Source organism: Piliocolobus tephrosceles, chromosome 8 (assembly GCF_002776525.5).
Source record: "Piliocolobus tephrosceles isolate RC106 chromosome 8, ASM277652v3, whole genome shotgun sequence".
NCBI classification, from domain to species: domain Eukaryota; kingdom Metazoa; phylum Chordata; class Mammalia; order Primates; family Cercopithecidae; genus Piliocolobus; species Piliocolobus tephrosceles.
Window position 1 is genome coordinate 7410094 of NC_045441.1, and position 19886 is coordinate 7429979.

At 50.4% G+C, this 19886-nt stretch overlaps 1 protein-coding gene across 1 annotated transcript; it reads left to right on the top strand.

Moving 5' to 3' along the window:
* Nucleotides 1–337: 337 nt before the first annotated feature.
* NPTX2 (neuronal pentraxin 2) lies at nucleotides 338–12950 on the top strand. Its single transcript, XM_023192080.1, has 5 exons — nucleotides 338–934; nucleotides 2623–2839; nucleotides 7931–8175; nucleotides 10208–10387; nucleotides 11497–12950. The coding sequence occupies exons 1-5, from the start codon at nucleotides 509–511 to the stop codon at nucleotides 11722–11724; spliced, it is 1296 nt and encodes a 431-aa protein (XP_023047848.1). The 5' UTR covers nucleotides 338–508; the 3' UTR covers nucleotides 11725–12950.
* The last annotated feature ends 6936 nt before the right edge of the window (nucleotides 12951–19886 follow it).

The window sequence follows — 19886 nt, forward strand, 5'->3', positions numbered from 1 at the left end:
CACTTTCTCCTCAGCCTGTGATGCCCGCGTCCTCGGGTGGGTTCGAGGGGCGCCCGGGCACAGTCAGCCGAGGCACTCGAGAGCCCCAAGGTCGTTCTCCACCTCACGTCTCCTTTCCTGAGGTGGGGCGCGGGACCTCGCGCTCTTGCCTCAGGCTCCGGCCCACGCGCCAGCCAGGCCGCCAGGCGCGCAACGGGAAGCGCCCCCGCCCCGCCCCGCCCACTGCGTGACGCGCACCCGGCCGAGCCAATCAGAGCTCGTGGCGCGCGCCCCACGCGCCGGCCCCCTCCGCCCCCCAGCTTAAGAAAGGGCGCGCGGACCGGGCAGGGCCAGAGCGCCGAGCAGCGCGGAGGGTGCCGTTGTGAGACGGCGGAAGACGTCGGCCCGGTGGTGCACGCGACCCTCCAGACGACAGCGCGGCTACTGGCAGCCGCTAAGGCGCCTCCCGCGGAGCGCCCCGACGGCGCCCGCCTGCCCATGCGGGGCTGAGCGCGGCGGCGGCAGCGGGATGCTGGCGCTGCTGGCCGCCAGCGTGGCGCTCGCCGTGGCCGCCGGGGCCCAGGACAGCCCGGCGCCCGGCCGCCGCTTCGTGTGCACTGCACTGCCCCCGGAGGCGGTGCACGCCGGCTGCCCGCTGCCCGCGATGCCCATGCAGGGCGGCGCACTGAGTCCCGAGGAGGAGCTGCGGGCCGCTGTGCTGCAGCTGCGCGAGACCGTCGTGCAGCAGAAAGAGACGCTGGGCGCGCAGCGCGAGGCCATCCGTGAGCTTACGGGCAAGCTAGCGCGCTGCGAGGGGCTGGCGGGCGGCAAGGCGCGCGGCACAGGGGCCACAGGCAAGGACACTATGGGCGACCTACCGCGGGACCCCGGCCACGTCGTGGAGCAGCTCAGCCGCTCGCTGCAGACCCTCAAGGACCGCCTGGAGAGCCTCGAGGTAGCGGCCCGCGGGGAGTGCGGGGGACCAGGAAAGGGGACGCCCCCGAGTAGGGGGCGGAAGACACAGGAGGGTGGGGAAAGAGGTCCTGGCCCTGGGGAGGGTGTGATCGTCCGTGGGGTGAGCTGGACTTGAAGGTGAAAGGCGGGGGTCTAGATCCAGCTCGGGAACTCCGCTGCGTGGTATCCCTTCCCACACCGCTGCTCTTGCTGGAAGGAAACGTTTAAATTCCACCCCCACGCTCCGGGACTGCCGGCGGGATCCGCGGAGCACTACCCGAGGTCCGGGCTGGCAAACCCAGACGACCAAGCCGCGGGCGCCAAATACCCGGGGACGCGGTAGCCTCTATCCTCTTGCAAATGTCCAAATCTCTGCGAGCCGGGAGGAGCTCCCGCAGGCCATGCGGGTTGCTGCGAGGCTGCCGCGGGAGGTCAGCTGCCCCGGGCATCTGGTGTTTCTTTCTATAAATCAGGTCAGGCTGGACTAGAGGGGGCGGAAGTCTGGGGATGGGGGTTGCAGGGAGGCGAGGGCAGGGGTCACCGGAGACCCCAGAGCGCGCATTAGAGGTAACCTCTGGTTAACTTCAAAGACTCCCCTGCCTACGAGTTGGGTCACATTAAGATGCTCTTCCGGATTGGTCCCCTTCAGGGGAGGGGACCTTATTCCCTTCTCTCTCTCTCCCGCCACGGAGGGAAGATGCGTGCAGTTTGGAACTTTGAGAGAAAAATCTTCAATTATTTTTAATCTTTAGGCTCCACCCTTTTTTAGAAGTGTGGACATTGCTGCTAATAGCCTTTGTGAAAATACTTTTCAGCAAAACTAGGTTTAAATTACAGGTGGTAATTATTGCAAAAATGACTCGAGGGTTTCTTTTGGCGTGAGAGCTGAATACAGTATTTTCAGCATCTGTATATCCCCTGATTCATTGTGATTGCTAACAGCTAACATTTTTGGAGCACTAAATAAGTCAGGCACATTATTTAGTTTTTTAATCCTTGCAACAATGAATGGCACGAGGCAGATCCCATTATGTGCATTTCACAATTTGGAACACTTTGTGGAGAAGGGTCAGTAGCTTGCCATGAACTTATGGGCAGGCAGCCTGCCACAGCCTCCAGAACCACATGATGGTAGAGGAGAAAAAGAAATAGGAAGTGAGGATTTAGAAACAGCATTAAAAACAAAGATTGCTGGAGTTCAGAATAGCAACGTTTTAGATCTGTCATTTTCCAGAAACATCTCTGCATGCATAGTTATTTACCTTCGTGCCAGACCGGAACCTGGGGGCTGTTTTCATTTGTAGGTGAAAGCTCCTTGGCTTTCTGTAACCATCGATTTACTCTTAAAAAAGGAGAAAATCCTAGAGCTGCATTTTGGTATCTACCCAGCATAGAATTATAGGTGTTGGTTAGAATGTTGACTTTTTAGTAAGAGGAGAAAAACGGCTTTTTGAGAAGGGAAAATGAGATTCACAAGTTTCAAATATTGCAGCAAAGTAATTCTTGTCTGACTTTGAAATCTTTTCCATACCAAAAAAGCACCAGTGAGATGCTCCCCTGCCTGCCAGTGGCACAATTCAGTTCTTAGTTTTGGAAGCTTCTCCCTATGTGGTCGGGCCATCACAGCCACATTTCACAATTTCTTTTTGACTCTTTCTGTGCTCCTCCCTTCTCCCCGGTGGCTGAAAGCACCAGCTCAGAGCAAACGTGTCCAATGCTGGGCTGCCCGGCGACTTCCGTGAAGTGCTCCAGCGGCGGCTGGGGGAGCTGGAGAGGCAGCTTCTGCGCAAGGTGGCAGAGCTGGAGGATGAGAAGTCCCTGCTGCACAATGAGACATCTGCTCACCGGCAGAAGACCGAGAGCACCCTGAACGCGCTGCTGCAGAGGGTCACCGAGCTGGAGCGAGGTGTGTGCCTGGCTTGTTTCTCTGTCTGGGAGTGGCCTGATTTTCACCACTTGTGGTTAGACATGTGATTCCAGTTGATGGACAGCAGGGATTGTGACACCACATGGGCCTGGTTCCTGGGTGTGTAAGCAAATAATAAAGGTAACTGAGCATGGTCATTTCAGGAATGAGCTGCCAGTCCCCAGCCCCACTGGCATTATCCAGGGAAAAGTGAATGTGCCCAGGACCAACTTCGATAAGCAACCACAGGGGCATTTCAGTCCCTTCTTAACTAGTCCTGGCAGCAGATTCTGCATCTTTCTCTTCTCTGCTCACACTGTGGTGAGTAAGTTTCTCCTACAGGAGACAGAGAGGGAGGGATCAGGGGATAATTCAGATTGCATCATCAACCCCCAAACGACTGGGTGGCTTGGATGTGAAGTTGTAGATTTGCCTGTAGTGGGTGTTTATAGGACTGGCATTTTCCCAGAGGCACTAACCTGATGAAGACACTTCCCCATGACTCCGTTCCATGCACTGATAGGAGGATGCCCAATAGCAGAACATCCAATGACCTTGGCCGAGGTGGTGCAGATGGAGAAGGGGCTGGTGTTACTGTTCCATTTTACAGCCAGCATCCACAAGCCACGGGTCTCTTTCATCCCTTTCCTAGTCTCTTCCTCCAGAAAAAGCCATCTTTTCTTCCTTGCCCTTCTCAGAAAAACGTGAGTATGGCTTACCTGTTAGATTCTTGAGTTTCCAAAACATCTTCCTCTCTGTCTCCCCTTTGTTGCTGGGTGGCCTCAGGAGCCATCCCTGAAGGTAAAGCAGCCTCTGCTGTGACCCTCCTCCCATGACAGGAGGAGGGAGCATCTAGGCACAGGTGAGCGTGGCTCCGTGGACCCCGCCTGAGCCACACTGGATCCTCGGGACAGCCAGGGCTTTGGAGCTGGCACACTAAAGGTAGTTTGTCTCTCGAAAGGGGAGCTGTGGAATGAGAGGAGGGCTCTGTGAGAGACTTTGATGGCTGTAAATCTCCCTCTGCACAGTGGCCAAGTTGCCACAAGGAGGTGGGTAAACAGCAGAATCCTGAGCCAGAGTCTCAGTCGTGCCAGGCGGGAGCTCAGACTCCTGGTATACCCGTTTCGTAGACGAGAAAAACAATCCGTTCTCAGTGGGACATGTATCTTTTGGGGAGAGGGGCCCAAAGTGGGGCCTGGGCCACTAGCTGGTAAACAGTGACAGTCACATCAACCTGCACCTCCCCCTTCTCTTTCTCTGACTCAAGGCCGATGTCATTTCGCTGGGCTTACTCCTAAGGTAAGCAATCATCACAGCTTTGGCCACCCAGAAGCTGCCACTTCGTGACTGTCCGTTTCGTCCCCAGCCTGTCCGTTACCAGCCAGAAAGAAACGGTCCAGACTCAGGCCCCGCCAGCCTGACTCTTGATCCTTTAGTTTCCCAGGAAGCCCTCAGAGCTCGTCTGGCACAGAGGGGAAGCTCCCCTCTATGAGGGCAAAAACCCTGCTGGCCATTTATGCACCCCAGAGAGGCAGCTCAGTCTCTCTTCATCCTGCCATGGGAAATCTAGAATCCTTCTGTAAGCTCCACCAACTCAGCTCTGGGATGTGCTTTAAGGAAAGTGATCATCTGCAGACCAGTTTATCTTCTGGGCAATTCTGAGTTTATATTTGTCCTGTTTGTGACAATTGTAGAGAGATGTGTAAACGCCCAGTCCCCCAGATGTACTGTGATTGGAAACGAGGCCAAGTTTCTTAGACACATCCAGCTGAATCCCGAGTAGCTAGACCTCAACCTCATGACAGGCAGGGGGCCTTGGTGGGGAGACTCTGGCCTTTGGTCCATCAGCCTCCACCCCTTGGGGACCAGATGCTCAACTGTGAGTTCCACACTTGGCATTCTGTAACCCCTGCCACGACCCTGCAAGGTAGGTATTAGTTCAGACGAGGGACTCAAGTCAGAGAGCTGAAGCGATGCCTGCGTTCACGTTGCCAGCAGATTGCAGAGCTGGGAGTGAAGTTGGTGGAGCCCCCAGAGGGGTGATGGAGGCTGCAGCCTGGAGCAGTGTGTAGGCCTCAGCCCTGCTGGGTCGAGGCTCTTTGGAGCCCTGAGCAAACACCTGACCCCTGGCATATGGACGCCCCTGCCATCCGGGGCCCAGGGTTGCTTGCTTTTCTGTGCTGCAAGATCTGCTCCTCTGCAAGGGCCTCCAGAGTCCCGGCCAGCTGTCCAGGCACCGCCTGGCTCAGTGTTGAAAGAAACGTTGCTGCTGAGAAAACCAAAGCTGCCTCTCTTCCAGCCCCCAGGCTGCCCATCCCCTGCTGAACCTTTCCACCACCTGCAGTGTTTGATTTATTGGTCAGGCCTTTTAATTCCTTAATTGGTTTTAACCAAGTTTCCTCCAAACCGCCAAGCTGTTTTATTTAAATAAAAGGCACTGGCTCTCAGGGTACAGGCCCCCTCCTCTGCCCCTTGGCTCTCCCAGCTCTAATTAAACCTATCTGTTGTCACCAAGCTGACAGTATTACCCACACAGTTGTATCAGATTGGCAAGGCTGCCCTCCCGCAAGTATAGCAGCCATTTCTCTTTATTAGACAATGATGCCTTCATTAAGGACATGGTCATTTGCCACTTGAAGATTAAGTGTGAGTGGCTACGTGTCTTGGAAAGAGGGACTTCTGGCCCCTGGCCTATCATTCACTAGCTGTGTGACCTTGGATACGTCACCTCACTTTGCTGAGCCTCCGAGCCTCAACTATGCAACCTGCAAAAATGGGAGAGTAGGGACATTCTGGTTCTCTCTCTCAGTTTTGCTTTTCAGCCTAATGAGGGACTAGTCCCAGCTTTCACTCTGGCCTGGCCCCTTGGCTTCTTGGGTGAGCAGATCTTCCCCAGCCCTTGCCAGGTGCCCAGCAGCTCTGCAGTGGCATCGAGAGGTGCCCATCCTTAGGAGGTCAGGAGCAATCAGGAGACCACCACTGGCAGATGTGATGAGTACATGCAACACGTGAAGCCCAGATTCTAGAATGTACACACTGCCTGTTCCAGAGAAGTTAGAAAGGGGATAGTGGGTTCTGCTGTGCTCCTTTGCAGAAACCCTCCTCAGATAGATGTGAACTGCGGCCCCTGAGAGCCTTTCATGTGTATTACTTACTCTGAGGGAAAATGAGTTTGGGGGATTGTGGTGGAGAAAGGTTTATTCTGGCTCATGTTCTGCAGAAGGGACTGATTTAACTCCACAGTGACACAGGCAGTTCTGGCTTCAGAGAGCCCGCCTGTCTCTGATGGCCTCAGAGACTGTCTGAGCCCTTGTGGATGCTTAACCAACACTTGTTGAATGAGTGAAGGGCATTTAGTTTCCTTCAACGGCAGGGTCTGGTTCTCAAATAAGAGGGCAGCCTTTGCCATGACAGCTGGCACAATCAAACGGTGTCCTACAAACTTTGGAATCTGTGATGCCTGGATAAGGGCTGCTGCTATGGTTTACTTAATTTTGAACTTCAACCACGGCTGCATTAGAAATTATGTAAACCCATTCTAGAGTTTGTTTTCAAGGATTTTAGAAGCGCCAACGACATAGGGGTGGCCGGTGGATTCTCACCAATTCCAGGAAGGTCTGGAAGGGCCGAGGCTCTGGCCAGGTGTGTTCCCCTAAATGAGGAGAGACACCCTGTGCTTCGGTTCCCCTGCCTCCCACTGGCTCCAGACGACAGGAAACGATCAATAAACTCAATCTTCTCTTGAGGAGGAAAAGAGCGAAGTGCTTTTCGTCAGGGATTTAGACCAAAAAGCCACTTCTGAGTTAAGTTGTGGAGTCAAGACCCGGGAGTGGCAATTCTTTCCTGTGAGGAATGACACAGACTCACTCACTCGACAAGTATTCATTGGGTTCCTGGATCCCTGTAAGACTTCCTTCTTCTAAGCCCAAGTCCAGAGTTCCTAGATCCTGCCGAGATTTCAAGGAAATAGCTGAAGTGATAAGATGTGGCTAAGGAAGCAGTTTCTGGCTTAACACAAGAAAATTAAATCTACCTTTCTTCTGCTCCTTCCTCAAGCTTTCTAGTCATCTAATATGACTTGTGAAAAGAGAGTATTAACTAGAAGGAACCAGAACGTTTTCTTTTCTTTTTTTTTTTTTTTTTTTTTGAGACAGAGCCTCTTGTCACCCAGGCGGGAGTGCAGTGATGCAATCATAGCTCACTGCAGCCTGGACCTCCTGGGCTCAAGTGATCCCTACCTCAGCCTCCCGAGTAGGTGGAACCACAGGTGTGTGCCACTCTGCCCAGCTAATTTTTATATTTTTTGTGGAGATGAGGTCTTGCCGTGTTGCCCAGGCTGTTCTCGAACTCCTGGGCTCAAGCAGTCCTCCCACCTCAGCCTCCCAAAGCACTGGGATTACAGGCATGAGCCACTGCTCTTGACCAATTTTTTAATTTTTTGTAGAGATGGGGTCTTGCTATGTTGCACAGGCTGGTCTCGAACTCTTGGCTGCAAGCAATCCTCCAGCCTCGGCCTCCCAAAATGCTGGTATTATATAGGTGTGAGCCACCACACCCATCCAAGAACATTTTCTCTTCTAGATTTCAAGAGGCCTCTTTTCCTGTCCTAAAAGACGGAGCTAAATTCTCTAACATGCCCCACACAGTGCCCACCAAATCTTCCTTTTCCTCCCTCTCCTGGGCGTCCCTGGGGCCCTGTACTTGCTGTCACCTGTGTCTGGGGTTCTCTTCTGCAGGCCTTTCCGGGCCTTCCCTGCATCCTCTGCCTTCCCTCCCCCAGCCACTCCCCATCTTAGCCGGAGCCACTGCCTGGCCTTCCCTGCATACCTGCTGCTGGTTTCATGTCACCTTCCCCTCCCGAATATAAGCTCCCTAAGGACATGGACTCCTTCTTGTGTCCTGAATCCTGCTGGACTTCAGCCTTTCAGTGGCTGGCATGGAGTGGTCTTTGGTCATTTGCTGGAGGGTCCAGCAAGGCTGTGTGAGGGACCTTCTTGAGGATCTAGCAAGATGTGGCTCTGGGCAGTGCTGGTGGGTGGGGGGAGGGGGTGGCCTAACACGCTGCTGGCCTCTCTTCCTCCCCACCCCCAGGCAACAGCGCCTTTAAGTCACCAGATGCGTTCAAGGTGTCCCTCCCACTCCGCACAAACTACCTGTACGGCAAGATCAAGAAGACGCTGCCCGAGCTGTACGCCTTCACCATCTGCCTGTGGCTGCGGTCCAGCGCCTCGCCGGGCATTGGCACCCCCTTCTCCTACGCGGTGCCGGGGCAGGCCAACGAGATCGTGCTGATCGAGTGGGGCAACAACCCCATCGAGCTGCTCATCAATGACAAGGTGAGGCCCGCCTGCACCGCCACCCTCCCCGGGACCCATCGCGCGGTAGAGGGAGCCACAGTCCCCACCCCGGCCGTCCTCACCACACCGAAGGGGCCCAGACGTGGGACTGCGGGGCTGTCCTCCTGGAGGTGGAGATAGCTTTGTACACGCTGGGTGGCTCGCAGGAGCAGGGCAGGGAGGGGCAGCTGTAGCTTGTGGGGGTCTGAGCTGTGAGTCCAACCACGAAGCGGCAGAAGGTCCAGGCACCTAGGCCGTGGAAGGGCAGAAGGAGCAGGTCTCCGCGTGCGGCCTGGATTGAGAGAGGACCTCAGGCCGGTCAGTGAGGGCTGTTCCCCAGGTCCACACTGATTAAGGGGGCGTGTGTGTCTCAGTGTAAGACATTCCTCCTCACGAGCATATTTTGGTGGGGATCAGGTTTCTAGAGATAAGATTTACATACAGCAAAATGTACCCATTTTAATGTACAATTCAGGAAGTTTTAACAAAGGCATACAGTTGTGTAACCACCACCAGGATGAAAAAATATAAAACAGTTCCATTGCCCCCCAAAACCTCCTTATACCCTTTCATAGTTAGCTCTGATCCCAGCCCCAGCCCATGGCCACTGCTGACCTGGTATATGTAGCCTTAGTATCGCCCTTTCCAGAGCAAATGCCCCTTCTTAATAGACTGCTTGGTTTTGGCATTCAGGAGCGGTCTTCTCAAGAGATCTGCTCCAAGAGCCGGGCATGGGAGCTCATGCCTGTAATCCCAGCGCGTTGAGAGGCCGAGGCAGGAGGATCGCTTGAGCCCAGGAGTTCTAGAGCAGCCTGAGCAACGTAGCAAGACCCCTTCTCTACAAAAAATTAAAAAGTTAGCTAGGTGTGGTGGTGTGCACCTGTAGTTCCAGCTACTTGGGAGGCTGAGGCAGAAGGATGAGTTTGAGCCCAGGATGTCGAGGCTGCAATGAGCTATGATCGCACCACTGTACTCCAGCCTGGGTGACAGAGTGATACCCTGTCTCTTAAAAAAAAAAAAAAAAAAGTCCACTTTGGGCCTCCTGGGGACCTCTCACAGCCCTGCTTCCAAACTTTCATTCTAACGGCAGACTTCATATAACAAAAAGAGCATTCTCAGAACTTGGCCTGATTTGGGCATTTGAGTGACTATGCAAACTCCCTGCCACCCGGGCCACCCTGGTGGAGGCGGGGCAGTTCAGTCCCTCCCTCTGCTTGTCTTCACTGAACTGCCCTGGGTGGAGTTTGTCGAAGTTTAAGAAATGCTGTGGCATCAGCCTGCTGGGCTCCTCCTAGATAGACCCCGTTGCCTGAACCAGGAGTGAATTGTTCTAAATAACACCTTAGGACACAGTGGGGCTGAGAGCCTTGTTGTCCTCTGGGTTTGGACGGCTTGTAAACATCGAATTCCTGGGAGGGAGGCTTCAGGTTGCTAGGAGACCAGCAGCAACAGTGTGGTGGTTCACAGGCTGGTTCACAGGCAAGCCTGCATGGAAAGTGCTTGCAGGACTGCCAGGGATCCGGCCGGTGGCAGCGTCCTCCCCCCAGTTCCTCGTGCTGTCTGTGAGCTCTCTGCTCACACAGATACTCACACACGTGCCGCTGTGCAGGGAGGACAGGGCACACCCCCAGCACACAGACAGATCCCTGCGTGCCACCATGGAGGTTTGGGACTTGGAGTGAGAAATGAGGATCTCTGGTCTGTTTTCCAAGGAGACTGGCCCAGTGGAGCCCTGACTTCCTGAGGTTCTCTGGCATGGAGAGCTCGGGGCCAGTGTGGGGGTGTTGACCCTCACACCTGCTTGGTCATCAGCCACGCCAGACACCAAAGGTATCCCATTAATGTGAGGGCCGCTCTGGGGTCAGGGTTTCCACCGAGGCTGCCCCCTTTCATGTTCTCCACGTATGACCCCAGGTGACAGGAGGAGCAGTGTGGCCCAGGGGGATTGCGGGGTGTCCTTCCTGTTTCCTACCCTGGGGAACCCCAAGGGCATGGGCCCAGCAGATCCTTACCTGCACATTGCTGCCCGCAGGTTGCGCAGCTGCCCCTGTTTGTCAGTGATGGCAAGTGGCACCACATCTGTGTCACCTGGACGACACGGGATGGCATGTGGGAGGCGTTCCAGGATGGAGAGAAGCTGGGCACTGGGGAGAACCTGGCTCCCTGGCACCCCATCAAGCCTGGGGGAGTGCTGATCCTTGGGCAAGAGCAGGTGGGTGCAGGTGGGCACAGGGCAGGGCAGAGCAGGTGCAGGTGGGTGCAAGGTGGGTGCGGGTGGACACAGGTAGGCGCAGGGTGGGTGCAGGGTGGGTGTAGGGTGGCCGTGTACCCTTCCAGGAATGGTGCACGGAGGGGCTAACCAAGCAGCACGAGGCCAGGCCTGCAGCTGTTCCCGCTCCTGGCCCCAGCTGTTGGCCCCGCAGACCTGGCCACAGTATCCTGACAGCCAGATCAGGGGAGTGAGAACCCCAGCAGCCTGGCCCTTGCTGTCCTGTGGTTAGAGTTTGGGCATGGAGACATGGCCTGCATGGCAGGGACCAGGTGGATGTGGTTCAAACAGATTCCAAATAGAACCTGGCACAGAGGGATGTGAGTATCCCTGTGGTCATGGGTCATCTCGTGACACAGGCTCCAGCTTCTGTCTGGGAGGAGGCTGAGTGAGGGAGTCTCCTGGAGTGCTCATGGTACTGACTCAGGATTGTGGGGCCGGTGTCTTCCAGGAGTACCTGCTCAGGGTCTCAACCCTGATACCCAGCAAGGGGCACTTAGGTAATCCATGGTGGGTGCTCAGCCCATGTGGGAGACAGGGAGGAAAGGTGGCACCTCAAAGCGCCCTCAAGAAACTTACCATCTAGGGGAGGGAATGGCTAAGCTGGCTGTCTGGTCTAGGAGAGATAAGCATTGGCATTTCAGTCTGTGTATGGGTTTTTGATGATGGACAGTGGGGAGTAGATGCCAGGTGCACTGGGGGGCTTTGAGTCTGGTTCCTCCTTGGCCCACTCCTCCCTCAATTTCTCCTACTACATCTCCTCTGGGAGGGACTAGGAGTCATGAGACCTGGCTGTGATTCTGGCTTTGGGACTTTGAGCAATGTCTCCCCTTACCAGCCTCAGTTTCCCCTGTGTAAAATGGGGAGATTTGAGCAATGCTACCTCCCAGTTCTGATATGCCTGGGAGCTTCAGAACCTGCAGAAAAAGGTAGTGTTGGTCAGAGCTGGGGGGGAGCGCATCAGAGAGATGCCGAAATCTCCTGTCTGTACCCCGTGTGCAGGGGGACTTGTGAACCAGCCTTGACGCAGCTGTCTTGTTCCCATTCCCCAGGACACCGTGGGGGGTAGGTTTGATGCCACTCAGGCGTTTGTCGGGGAGCTCAGCCAGTTCAACATATGGGACCGCGTCCTTCGCGCACAAGAAATTGTCAACATCGCCAACTGCTCCACAAACATGCCGGGCAACATCATCCCGTGGGTGGACAATAACGTCGATGTGTTCGGGGGGGCCTCCAAGTGGCCCGTGGAGACGTGCGAGGAGCGTCTCCTTGACTTGTAGCCGCCTTCTCTGTCCAGGAGGCCGGGATCAGGCTGCTGCCATGGAAGTTCAGGGCCATTGACTCCCCCACTTAAACTCTTGCCAGTCTGGGCTCAGGGTCCCCAGAGCTCATTCCCCAGGAATCTCTAAGACCGGGGCTAGGGCAGTGTCTGTCACTGGCTGGTTTGTTCCCTACCAAGATTCTGTTGCTGTTTGAAGTAGTGCCGGGGTCCCCTGGGAAGATGCCCCAAGCCACGAGTGGGCGGATCTCTGCCCTCCTGCTACAAGTGGAGGCAGTTCCAGCAGCCCCTCTTCAGAGCCCATGTAAAGCTATCGCAGCCTGAGCCCTGGTGCCCTCCAGTTCCTTGGTGTCCCGTGCACCCCTTCTGTCTGTCCCCTTTCACGGCTGTGCAGCCATCCCGCTGGAGTGGCCGTGTCCCTTGTGCATTGAGTGCGTCCCCGCTGGTGACTAAGCTCGCAGCAAGCGGCTACCCCCCGATCTGCAAAAGGGCCTCTCCCTTTGTGTTCCATACATTGTGAATCTTCCCATCTGAAGAACACCCAGCCTGCCCAGACAAAGCCCTGCCCTCCCCAAAGCAGAGGGGCTGTCTGTGTCTCTGGAAAGGGGGCATGGGAGGCGGGGCTCAGAAAGGAGAAGGACTGTGACCTCCGCCCCCTTCCCCCATCATCTCTTCCTTAGACTGATGCTTTGACTGAATCATCACTAGCTATGGCATTAAAAGGCCTCTCTTCTCATCTGGTGCCAAAGGTTCCATTGCAGCTTTTTACAACCATCCGGTGTGGTTTGGAGGATTTTTTTCTTTTTTTTTTTCCCCAACAGAAAAGAGCAGCCATTAGAAGAAGCCTCCCCTTTTCTGATGTTCCGCCCACTGTGAAGAGTGTGCTTGTTTTAAATTCATGTTGATTCTTGTAAGCAGTGGACTGTCTTCATCAACTATTTCCCTACAGAACTCCTCAAGAAAACAGATCATTTGCCTGGAGACTGACTGAGTGACTCCAAGCTACTCACTGTATTGGACAGGGGTAGTCATTTATTTTAAAGATAAAGTGACAAAGTGGGGAAATTTATAAAGCTAAATATTATATATTTTATTTTTCATACATGTTTGAAGTGCAAATCTGTGGATATTCCATTTGTAGGATCAAGTCGACATGCCCATCCTGACATTGTATGCTACGAGAACTCTTCTGATGACGGAATTTCGATTAAAGTGCACTGAAAGATGCTTCTGTGTTTGTCTTCCTCATGTTCTGGGGGTGAAGGTGGGAAGGGCTTTGCAACTTCTGGCAGAAGGATGATGGCTCTGGTTTGCCGGAGCCTACATCTGGTGGGTTTGGGGGTGCTGAGGATGGTTAGAGGAGGGTGTGGTCCGGCCGTCCATCCTTCCTATTTCAATGCCTGGCTCAGGCTGCGGGTGCCTGGCAGGCTCTGCCCAGGCTTCTTGTCCCCAGCCCACCGCTGTCTTCTCAACCAGGAGAGCCAGCTTAGCTAGAAGAACTGCAGCCGCCTTCCAGGTGTGGTACCTGCTTAGCGTCTACTCCGTGTAGGTGTTCTTTAGACATCATCTCATTGAATCCTCCCTGAATGAGCTAATCCCATTTTACAGGTGAATACACAACAATTAAAGCTATTTTGGGATCATGCAGCCAGTAGAGGATGGAGCTGGGCTCAAAGCTGGCCCATGGCTCCAAGGGCTCTGTCCCTTCCACTGCTCACTCCAAGGCGCCCAGTGCCATTGTGCCCTCCCAGATCGGCCTCTCTGTGCCCACCTGGCCCTGGCAGGTGTGTTGACGGTCTTTCCGCATCCACAATCATTAGATTCCCTGCCCACCACCACCTCTTTCCACTTTTGTAGCTTTACTCTATCTTGGTAGCTGCAGAATGTAACTTTGTCCTTTTTCCAAGTAGCAATGTCAATTTCTGTTATAATCGCGGAGCAGAGCCTAATCTTGGAGCCATCTGACACCGTGTGCCAGATGTACTTGATACCAAGGCTGAAATGGAAGCCGTAACCTCTAAAACCAAGACCGGGAGGTCACAGAGGTTCCTGGAGTCTATTTTTGATGTTGTGAAGTATAACTTGGCAAGAACTGAAAACCACTGGTGTTGGGTAGAGCATGAAATGAGGCCAGATATCCTGCTCAGGGACCTTTGAAACTCAAAAGTGCTGAGACCTGGTGAAGAGCAGTTTGTTTTGAATCCCCTTCATGCTGGAAACACCAGCTACTCAGATCTCCCCCTGAAAGGTGCTGAGGGGTTTCCTCATTTCATATGCATGCCAGGCGCTGAGCCGGCCCAACTCACTTCCCAGGCACAGCCTCCCCGAAGAGCATCGCTTTGCATCAGGGCTTTGGAAACCCTGCTGAACCAGTTAACTTCCTCCCTGCAACTGGAAGAGCTCTGAGCCCACAACAGGGGATCAAAATGTTCCTTGCTGATCTGACCCGAAGATGGGAGAACCAGCTCTCCGTATCATAGCTACACACTGGTCCTCCTGTTGGCAGTTTGGTCCTCCTGACATACAAGCAGAAACAAGAATCATTTATGCAATCCAGCAAGTTCCTTATGCCTTGATCCTCCCATGTGAAGGAGACCTGTGGCCTCAGTTTCCCCCACTCAAGACTTTTTTTTTTTTTTGAGACGGAGTCTCGCTCTGTTGCCCAGGCTGGAGTGCAGTGGTGCAATCTTGGCTCACTGCAACCTTGCCTCCCAGGTTCATGCCATTCTCCTGCCTCAGCCTCCCGAGTGACTGGGACTACAGGCACCCGCTGCCACACCCAGCTAATTTTTTGTATTTTTAGTAGAGACGGGGTTTCACTGTGTTAGCCAGGATGATCTCGATCTTCTGACCTCGTGATCCGCCCGCCGTGGACTCCTAAAGTGCTGGGATTACAGGTGTGAGCCACCACGCTCGGCCTCAAAACTCTTATCCTTTGTGCAAGGCTGGAAAAATACTGATAGCAAACTGGGTTCTCCAAGAAGGGTGGGGTAGAGATTGTCCTAGATGATGGAATATTCAGGTTGGTTAAGGGTTGTCATGGAAACTGTAGCCAAATGATCAATGATTAATGAATTGAAAAGTAATAAAATGCAGCTAAATCAAAGGCAGCCTGGGACCATGTCTCCACCAATAGGAAAGGCAGACCAAGATCCTGCCCAGCCTCTGGGGGCTTTGACATCAGCTCTCCTTATACAGAAGCTCTCAGAAAGAAAAGATGACTTCCTTTTGAGCACAGATGTTATAATTTATTCTATCAACAAATATTTGGGGCACCTACTTTGTGTCAGCAGCTATTCCAGGCACTCAAGATGCAATGGTGAGCAACATAGCAAAGTTCTGCTTTTAAATGGAGATTAATTTCAGTGGGAAGTGCAGATAGAAGGCAAATATATAAACAAGAAAAATGCTGGTGATGTGATATGGAGTAACTGGGGAACTACTTTCTGGGGTCACATTTAAGCTGGGACCTAATTGAAGAGAGGGAACCAATCGTGGGCAGAACCCCACAGACAGAGGGAACAAGAAGTGTGAAGACCTAAGGTACAGCTGAGCTTGGATGTTCAAGAGAAGAAATAGCCAGGGTGGCTGCATTCACTAGAGAGGGGAGGGGTGGATGGGATGAAGAGATTGTAGGGTCAGATCACAAAGAGCCTGTGTTGAGATCTCAGTGAAATGGGAAGTCTGGAAGTTTTAAGCAGAGGAATGTGATAATGTGATTAACATTGTTAGTCCACTACTCTTCCTGGTGGATGGAGAATAAACTGTAGAGCATTGTAAAGGGAAGTAGAGAGACTTGTAAGGAGGTTACTGTACTAGTCGTGGTAAGAGGTCATGATGGCTTGGACTAGGGAAGTAGCAGGGGAGACAGAAATAATAGTGGAAGGATGTAGGATATACTTGGAAGTAGTCATCCTGACTTGCTGATATTTGGAAATTTGGGGAGAAAAATAACATACAATTTTTAAAAACCTAAACTCCAAGTAGGATAAACAGAGAGATTCACACCTAGAAATATCATAAACTGTTGAAAACCAACTAAAGACAGACAAGTTTGAAAGCAGCAAGAGAGAAGAGATTTGAGATGTACAAGGAATCCTCAATAAAATTTACAACTGAATTCTCATCAGAATCTATGGATGCCAGAAGGCAGAGGGATGGACACATTCAAAGTGCTGAAAGAAAAAGACTGTCAGCCAAGAATCCTATATCTGACAAAGCTATCCTTCAAAAATGAAGGCAAAACTAAGACATTCCAAATAAACAAAAACTGACAATTTGACACTAGTAGATCTGCTCTACAAAAAAATACTAACGGGAGTCCTTCAGGCCAAAGTGAAAGGATACTAGACGGTAACTCAAATCTACTTGAAGAAATAAAGAGCACTGTTAAGGGTAGCTGTGTGTGTAATTATAAAAGTGTAAGTGCATTTTTTTTTGTTTATAAGTCTTTTCTTCTTCTATCTGATTTAAAAGACAACTGTAGAATGAACTCCCATTCACAATAGCTTCAAAGAGAATAAAATACCTAGGAATCCAACTTACAAGGGATGTAAAGGACCTTTTCAAGGAGAACTACAAACCACTGCTCAGTGAAATAAAAGAGGACACAAACAAATGGAAGAACATACCATGCTCATGGATAGGAAGAATCAATATTGTGAAAATGGCCATACTGCCCAAGGTAATTTATGGATTCAATGCCATCCCCATTAAGCTACCAATTACTTTCTTCACAGAATTGGAAAAAAACTGCTTTAAAGTTCATATGGAACCAAAAAAGACCCCGCATTGCCAAGACAATCCTAAGCCAAAAGAACAAAGCTGGAGGCATCACGCTACCTGACTTCAAGCTATACTACAAGGCTACACTAACTAAAACAACATGGTACTGGTACCAAAATAGAGATATAGACCAATGGAAGAGAACAGAGCCCTCAGAAATAATACCACACATCTACAGCCATCTGATCTTTGACAAACCTGACAAAAACAAGAAATGAGGAAAGGATTCCCTATTTAATAAATGGTACTGGGAAAATTGGCTAGCCATAAGTAAAAAGCTGAAACTGGATCCTTTCCTCACTCTTTATACGAAAATTAATTCAAGATGGATTAGAGTCTTAAATGTTAGACCTAAAACCATAAAAACCCTAGAAAAAAACCTAGGTAATACCATTCAGGACATAGGCATGGGCAAGGACTTCATGTCTAAAACACCAAAAGCAACAGCAACAAAAGCCGGAATTGACAAATGGGATCTAATTAAACTAAAGAGCTTCTGCACAGCAAAAGAAACTACCATCAGAGTGAACAGGCAACCTACAGAATGGGAGAGAATTTTTGCAATCTACTCATCTGACAAAGGGCTAATATCCAGAACCTATAAAGAGCTCAATCAAATTTACAAGAAAAAAAAACCCCATCAAAAAGTGGGCAAAGGATATGAACAGACACTTATCAAAAGAAGACATTCATACAGCCAACAGGCACATGAAAAAATGCTCATCATCACTTGCCATCAGAGAAATGCAAATCAAAACCACAATGAGATACCATCTCACACCAGTTAGAATGGCAATCATTAAAAAATCAGGAAACAACAGGTGCTGAAGAGGATGTGGAGAAATAGGAACACTTTTACACTGTTGGTGGAACTGTAAACTAGTTCAACCATTGTGGAAAACAGTGTGGCGATTCCTCAAGGATCTAGAACTAGAAATACCATTTGACCCAGCCATCCCATTACTGGGGATATACCCAAAGGATTATAAGTCATGCTGCTATAAAGACACATGCACACATATGTTTATTGCAGCACTATTCACAATAGCAAAGACTTGGAATCAACCCAAATGTCCATCAGTAACAGACTGGATTAAGAAAATGTGGCACATATACACCATGGAATACTATGCAGCCATAAAAAAGGATGAGTTCGTGTCCTTTGTAGAGACATGGATGCAGCTGGAAACCATCATTCTCAGCAAACTGTTGCAAGAACAGAAAACCAGATACTGCATGTTCTCACTCATAAGTGGGAACTGAACAATGAGATCACTTGGACACAGGAAGGGGATCATCACACACCGGGTCCTATTGTGGGGAGGGGGGCGGGGAGGGATAGCATTAGGAGATATACCTAATGTAAATGACGAGTTAATGGGTGCAGCACACCAACATGGCATGTGTATACATATGTAACAAACCTGCACGTTGTGCACATGTACCCTAGAACTTAAAGTATAAAAAAAAAAAAAAAAAAGACAACTATAGGCTGGGCGCGGTGGCTCACTCCTGTAATCCCAACACCTTGGGAGGCCGAGGTGGACAGATCACCAGGTCGGTAATTCGAGACCAGCCTGACCAACATGGTGAAACCCTGTCTCTACTAAAAAATACAAAAATTAGCTGGGCGTGGTGGCACACGCCTGTAATCCCTGCTACTCCGGAAGCTGAGGCAGGAGAATTGGTCGAGCTCAGGAGGCAGAGGTTGCAGTGAGCCGAGATCATGCCACTGCACTCCAGCCTGGGTGACAAAGCGAGATTCTATCTCAAAAAGAAAAGACAACTGCATAAAGCAATAATTATAAATTTGCATTGATGGGCATAAATGTATAAAGATGCAATTTGTACAACAATAACAGAACAAAAGAGTGGAGAGGGGATGGAGCTATGTAAAAACAAATTTTTTTGTTACTATTATAATAAAGTTGGTGTTAATCTAGATTCAATAATTATAAATTAAGATGTTAATTGTACCTCAGGCAACCACTAAGAAAATAACTTGAAAGAATGTATTAAAAGAAACAACAAGGGAATTAAAATACTACACCACAAAATGCTCATTTAACATAAAAGAAGAGTGTAATGGGGAATAAGGGAACACAAAACACATTAATTAGACAAATAGAAAATAGCAAAATGGCAGCTATAGACCCTACCTTATCAGTAATTACATTAAACGTAAATGTATTAAACACTCCAATTAAAAGGCAGAACAGGGTTTCACCACTTTTGGCCAAACTGGTCTCCAACTCCTGACCTCAGGTAGTCCTCCCACCTTGGCGTCCCAAAGTGTGGAATTACAGGCATGAGCCACTGCATCTGGCTTTAAACAACACATTCTTAAACAACCAATGGGTCAAAGAAGAAATCACAAGGGAAATCAGAAAGCTTAGAGAGAAATGAGAACGAAAACACGACATACCAAAACTTATGGAACGTAGCAAAAGCAGAGCTAAGAGGGAAATTTATAGCTATAAATGCTTACATTAAAAAAGAAGAAAGATCTGAAATCAGCAGCCTATATTTAGAAAGTAAAGAACTAGGAAAAGAACAAACTAAACCCAATGCTAGCAGAAGGAAGAGAATAATGAAGATTAAAGTAGAGGTAAATCAAAGAGAAAATAGAAAAACAATAGAGGAAAACACCAAAATTGAAATTTGGTTCTTTGAAAACATTTAACAAAATTGGCAAACTTTTGGCTAGACTGACCAGGTAAAAAGACACAACCTAGCCAGGCATGGTGGTGCATGCCTATAATCCCAGCTACTCGGGAGGCTGAGGCAGGAGAATCGCTTGAACCCAGGAGGTAGAGGTTGCAGTGAACTGAGATACTGCCATTGCACTCCAGCCTGAGTGACAGAGCAAGACTGCCTCAAAAAGAAAAAGAAAGAGAAAAAAACGACACAACCAAAATCAGAAAGAGGGGGCAGTACTACTGATCTTACTGAAATAAAAAGAATTATAAGAGAATACTATGAACAATTATATGCCAATAAATTGGATAACCTAGATAAAATGGACAGATTCTAAGAATGATAAACTACTGAAACTGACTTAAAAAAATCTGAATGTACCTAGTAAATAAATTGAATTAGTAATTTTAAAACTTCCCAGAAAGAAAAGCCCAGTACTAGATGTTTTCACTGGTGAATTCTACCAATCAAAGAATTAACACAAATCCTTCACAAAGTCTTCCAAAAAGTAGGAGAGGACAGTTAGGGCTTTCTGACTCATTCTATGAGGCCAGCATTACCCTGATACCAAAAACAAAGATATTACAAGAAAACTCTAGACCAGGCCAGACATGTGGCTCACACCTGAATCCCAGCACTTTGGGAGACCGAGGCGGGTGGATCACCTAAGATCAGGAGTTC